The sequence below is a fragment of the Myripristis murdjan genome, chromosome 10 (genome assembly GCF_902150065.1).
Source record: "Myripristis murdjan chromosome 10, fMyrMur1.1, whole genome shotgun sequence".
NCBI classification, from domain to species: domain Eukaryota; kingdom Metazoa; phylum Chordata; class Actinopteri; order Holocentriformes; family Holocentridae; genus Myripristis; species Myripristis murdjan.
The window spans coordinates 34,314,768-34,320,767 of record NC_043989.1 but is presented as its reverse complement, the minus strand read 5'-3'; the positions used below and the strand labels follow the sequence as shown (position 1 = coordinate 34,320,767).

At 36.9% G+C, this 6,000-nt stretch overlaps 1 protein-coding gene across 4 annotated transcripts in view; it reads right to left on the bottom strand.

Moving 5' to 3' along the window:
- Window positions 1-221: 221 nt before the first annotated feature.
- ccdc142 (coiled-coil domain containing 142) overlaps window positions 222-6,000 on the bottom strand; it is a 107,728-nt gene continuing 101,949 nt past the window's right edge. For 3 of the 4 annotated variants that reach the window (XM_030061554.1, XM_030061553.1, XM_030061556.1), the window contains exons 15-20: window positions 5,131-5,241; window positions 4,413-4,513; window positions 2,984-3,152; window positions 1,228-1,423; window positions 636-969; window positions 222-516 (exon numbers count right to left, since the gene is read on the bottom strand). In XM_030061554.1, the coding sequence (XP_029917414.1) occupies window positions 1,315-1,423; window positions 2,984-3,152; window positions 4,413-4,513; window positions 5,131-5,241 (490 nt within the window). In that variant the 3' untranslated portion in view covers window positions 222-516; window positions 636-969; window positions 1,228-1,314. Of the gene's footprint in view, window positions 517-635; window positions 970-1,150; window positions 1,424-2,983; window positions 3,153-4,412; window positions 4,514-5,130; window positions 5,242-6,000 lie in introns of those variants that run through there. The other variant, XM_030061555.1, reaches the window with a different exon arrangement.

Below are 6,000 nucleotides of genomic sequence, written 5' to 3'. Positions count from 1 at the left end.
CTTTGGGGTGCCCAAATTTATGCACATGCCTATTTTTGTTTAAATGCACATAAAAATGTTTCTGTTGGACCAATAAAAATGATTTCACTACTGAGATGTTTCTGTTTCCATGAGGTATAAACATGTGTTAAAATGAAGTTGCTGCTTCAAAAGCTCAGCAAGTGATGCAGTTATTTTCCTAAGGGGTGCCCAAACTTCTGCATACCACTGTATGTATTTTCGAGTGTACAGCGTGTAAGAACGCATCTTAGGATTGGAAAGGGTTAGAAATGTGATTCAAAGTTAATCTGAGTTGCAGTTTACCATAATGGTCATGGGATACCTAAACTTCGTACATGCTGTATTTCATAAATTTAACTAGTGCTTTGTAAGACTAGATGCTGATTGTGTGAGTTAAGATACTTGCTGTTCACAGACACTCCTGACCCACTTTGATTGAACCTGAGTAAATTTTGAAGTTAGAATGGGACAGATTGTAAAATCATGTGCTAAGCTGATCAAGACGCATTCAAGAAGCTGTAATCATTGCCAAAGTTGCTTCTACAAAATACTGACTCAGGGTGCTAGTCACATTTTTAAAAGAGATTCTTGTATTTAACTTTAAATAAATTCACAAAAAAAGATTAAATGAAAACATATTTGACACAAATAATATTAATATGTATATAGTATAATAAAGATAAGAAACAGTAACATAATACATAATAAACAATCAATCTATCATTACACAGTTATCATATATATGCCAAAATACCTGGTGTAATATGAAAATCTATTTAAAAGTTGAGGAGCAGTAGTACAATTGTTATTTTACAGAAAGATAAAAGCAGGTGAAACATAGATTTCACATTATACAAAAGTAATTTCCATACTTATACAAAAAAAAAAAAAAAAAAATGAAGTATTTACAAAATAACAATATGTTCTGTCCTAACCAATGACATAAAAAACATTTTTCAAGTGTTTTTTGCATAGGCGGAGTTTGCGGGGGGGGCATTGCCCCCCCTAGCGTCTGAAATGTGTCACTACATTGAGTCAAAAATAGGTCCAATATTTTTTTTTTTCCTGTATACATATCTATAAACATTTAAGCAATGCAATAAAATAAGATTATTTTCAGAAATAAATCTGAATTACATTATGTTTGGTATTGTAATAAATAAAATAATAATTTAAAAAAATGTTTGCCCCCCCCAGCGCAAATTTCAAACTCCGCCTATGGTTTTTTGCAGAATATTTCCTTTAAACCATGGTTAGCTTATTTCTGGATTAATTTTAAATCTGTATGTGAGTCACTCTGCACAAGTAGATGTTTTAGGGTTCAGACCTGGAAAGGCAATGCAGTCCAGGTAGCCACCAACGGGGACTGGTGGTGTGGACTCTCAAATCCAACCATTCCTGATGTGCAGTCCCTGGAGCCAAGCTAAGGGCCAGAAAATAATGACATTACTGGAGAACAAAGAACAAAGCAAGTTCAACAAAGGGCTGTATAGTAGTTACACCAACAACTGACAGTGGTTGTTCTCCCCCTGTCTGCATGGGTTTCCACCAGGAGCTCCGGTTTCCTCCCACAGTCCAAAGACATGCTAGTCAGGTTAACTGGATGTATTAAATTACCCCTAGGTGTGAATCTGCTTTTTTGTCTGTCCGCCCTATTATGGACTGGTGACCTGTCCAGGGTGTTTCCCCTTCTGCTCAATGACCACTGGGATAGGCTCCTGCACACCCCGCAACCCTTACAAGGATAAGACGCTTGGAAAATGAATAAATAGTAACAACATTAATTGCAAGAAGAGTAATAAATATAGGTCTGATTGCAGTGGGACTGAGTAATACTGATAATTGGATTAGTAATGATAGGACTGATGACAATTAAAATAAATATTGGTCATGAAGTATGTTGGCTGTTGCTCAGTCATTGAAACAGGCTCGACATAAGCCCAACTCAACCCGAACCCTAACTGTAACAAGTCTAAAATAGTAAAATGTAGAAAATTATCAGAAAATTGTCAAAAGAGGCAAAAAATAACAATATATGTATGCATGTGTGTGTGTGTGTGTGTGTGTGTGTGTGTGCGTGTGCGTATTTGTGGGGTATTTGAGGTATATATAGCTGGCTTTATCCATCTCTTGTTATGTAAGAGAGGCTTAATTGTCCACCAAAAGGTGAAAATTTGTCTTTGGCTTCACAACATATAACATAATATCAAAGAGCTGGACAACAGACAAGTACACTGCAAGCAAAATAAATAAGAATACCGTAAGCAGCATCATTCATAATATGGTGTATTCATGAATACTTGCATAGGCAGTTATGGAAGTAACTCAAATTCTCCATGAAGTGGATGAAAAGCATCAGCTCTTATTGGACGTGTTTTTTGTTTTTGTTTTTTTGCATGGGATAGGGTTAGGGTTAACCCTAACCCTGAGCTTCATGTATGTCTGACAACTTGCCTGCCAATTCATTTACTGACCATGCTTACAATTTTTCTAAATTTCTTTTTTTGTTCTTGGCCCCCAAATTTCCATACCAAGCTAAGCTGAATGAAACCACACTCTCAATCATACTTTCCTGTTTCACATAGGTGTCTAGCACATTTCACCCCTGAAATGTGCTAGACACCTAAGAGCTTTATTTTTTGACAACTTTGTGGAATTGTGATTGTGATTATTGTTATTACTGGGAATATCATTACATGGTGTATTTCACATTTTTTTCTAAAAAAAAAAAATAAAAATAAAAAAATATTATTATTTATTTAGTTTCTCTCTGCACATTATTTTTACATAAATGATTTGTCTGTTACAATGGATAGGGAGAGGGGGGATATCTGTAAGTCCAAAGGTGCATGTACAGTGATTTGTCAAACGTGCATAAAAAAGAATCCAGAAATAAACTTTGTTCATATCAAAGTTCTCTTTTGCCCAGTTGCCTGTTGTGGATTACATACAATATGTCCAAGCACTTTCCCATATAGTTTACCTTGGAGCGAGGTAGGGCTCTCCAGGGGGGGGTGATGCCATTGTGGGGATGTCGGTAGTTAACTGGGACGTACCAGACTGAGGTAGAATCTCCCCCTCCATACTCTCCAGATTGGTTATACTGCCCCCTATTGCTGCATCAGTGCTAACTCTACTACTTGTGGTAGGACCTGAAAAGTGAAAGACAAAGATTAACAGTATTTCCCCCTAATACTGCAGAGAGGTTTATCATTCCAAACCAGCAACTTGGTGCTCCATACATATGTAGAACTTTGTGTTGGTACTTACGTCTGCACATTGACTTTGATCATAAGCCAGGTGGGTTCAGTATTTCTAAATATCAAGTGGCTGTAGCCAATAGTGGGGCATGGCATTGGTCAGATAGTAGAAAACTGAACAGACAGCTCATCAAGTAGATTTTGTTTTCTAATGTTAGTAACGCAGTAATGTATCCTTGTTTCCACTCCAAAATAGTTGTTGAGTTGTAGCTCCAGTAGAGTTAGCCTAGTTCATTTGTTGGCTTTGATAGCTAGCTAACAGCCAGTAGGCTAACGGTATATGCAACTGTAATATGCAACTGTTAGCATCTAGTAATGCCATCTTTAACAGCATACCACTTACTAGACACCTCATGGTAGCTACTTTAATAATAACAACAACAACAACAACAATAATAATAATTGTAACTGACATTGTATCATCCACACACAATAAGCAGTCTTCAACAAATCTGAACTTTAAGAATTTGAATGCATCCTATTTTATTATTATGTTGAAAGGAACATTTCCTCTGTATCAGCCTTAGTTTTCATGTGGGGCAAAAAGTAATCTTGCATGGGATTTAAACCCAGAACTATTAACTGCACGAACTACATTATTGAGTCAGTCCCAGTATCACAGAGTTGGTGGGGTCAATACAAGAGGCAACTTTTTAGACAGTCCAGTCAATGTAAAATGCCAAAGAAACAATAATTTGTCTCTATTGCCTTCACCTTATTTAACATGTAGCTTTACACCAATAGCGTAGACATCATTTGTATTAAGTCATTTTATATAATTAAGTCAAACTATGTTGAAAATATCACTTGGCTTATCAACCTGATTGTTATTAGACATTTCAAAAAATTGAGGAGCACAGGGAAAAATGTTCAACTACCACAAAGTGTATTAGCAAACAATGTCTTTCATACAAATTTATATTGTGTGTGTGTGCATGTGTGCTTGTGCAAAGGGACACACATCTGTGCAGTAGCATATACCACCAAAATCACACATTGGCCCATGCTAGATGCAAAGGTCACTGTCTCATATTAAAAGTTTATATGAGCAAAACAGCAGAAGGCTCTTATTGTGAAGAAACTATAGGAAATTCTATATGTCTGCATGAGAATAAAAACAGAGTACTGTTTTTACTCGCATGCTGTACTCACAGCATCGTCTGAAAGGTTCCCAGCCTCTGTACTGTAGATATGGTTTGGTCTGAGGCTGCTGGAGCAGACAGAATACTGCTGAGTCCACCTGCTGAAAAACCCTGAGACACACAGAATGACCATCTTCTTTACCACAACTAGGGTGGGAGGGGGTGGGGAGGGGCAAAAAACAAAAAAACTACAGACACTTGAAAATGCTGCATCTGCCCCAAGCTTCATGTCATAGAATTTCATGTTAAGCACCATCATGCATACTAGGAACATGACATAGCAGAAGCAGAATAGTGTGTGTTTTGTTTCAGTGATTCCATCTGTGATGGTGCTACAGCTTCAACTACACTTGTCTAGCCTTTTACATTAAGTAGGTGTTGATACTCCATAAAAAGTATAATATATTTTTAACTTATAGACTTATAGTGTTATACTGATACTGACTTGTCAAAGGTCCTTATTGCTATTATCAGTAAGATCCTAAGAATTGGTACATTAACAAAATTGTTACAAAATGAGTTACAGATTATTGATTTTCTTTTTCCACTGATGTGTTTTTCTGTATAAAGGTCTGCTCTGACTATATATTAAAAAAAAATCTTAAAATAAAAAAATGTAAAAAATAAGCATTATAGTGAAATAGATAATACCTGATATAATACCTCGCAGATTGATAAGGTATTTCTGATTCTGATTATATGATATGAAATAATACAATCTATTATACCTGAGGTTGAGCAATCGTTGGTGTAGTTCAGCGGATAACCTATACTGGTCAGACTGGATTAAGTCTCTGATTGAGTCAAAGTCCAGCTTCAGCTGGAGGGCTCCTTGGATACTGAAAAGAAGGAGCCGAAGACAGAAGAGAAGCCATTCTTGAGATTCTTGAGCAACAAGGCAGAGTGCTCATAGATGTTTCAACTTCAACAAGCAATGATTTTTGCTTAAAAATATCTTTCATGTAACAAAATATGTGCCACCTGCTGCACCAGCTACATTAAAATATAGGTCAGTTTCTCACTAGGTTCATTTTTTGCATGACAAAAAGTTAAAAATTTACAGCACTTGAAATTGTTCCAAAACTTACACCCACCTCTCTACTAGCTCTATAATTGTAAAATAGTTTAAAAGAAGAATGCTAGCTCGCCAAGTTGGCAGTATTTTGGCTTTAATGTTGGAAAAAATGGTGAGCCAAAGGATTTAAATGAAGCCATATGTCATCTTTGCCACAAGTAGGTGATGACTGAGCACAGCAGCAACCACAAATTTACAGTCTCTATTCAAAGTCCTTTAACCAGCACAGTTTGCTTGACTTGACTCAGAATCAGCTGGGGAAGACGTGGCCACCAGCACTGACACCAGCCACCACCAGCCGACAATTATCGGTGCGTTTACCAAATCAGCAAAGTATAAAAGAAACAGAGCAAGGTGGAACGAATGCACCATTGCTGTAACCCACAATCTTGCCAAAGGTATGATGCTGCTTCACACGGGGGAAAAAGTTCATTCAGGGAAATGATTGAAACATTGGACTGCCAGTACGAGCTGCATAAGCGAAAATATTTTACCAAGATGGTCAAGACGGCCATCCCAACAT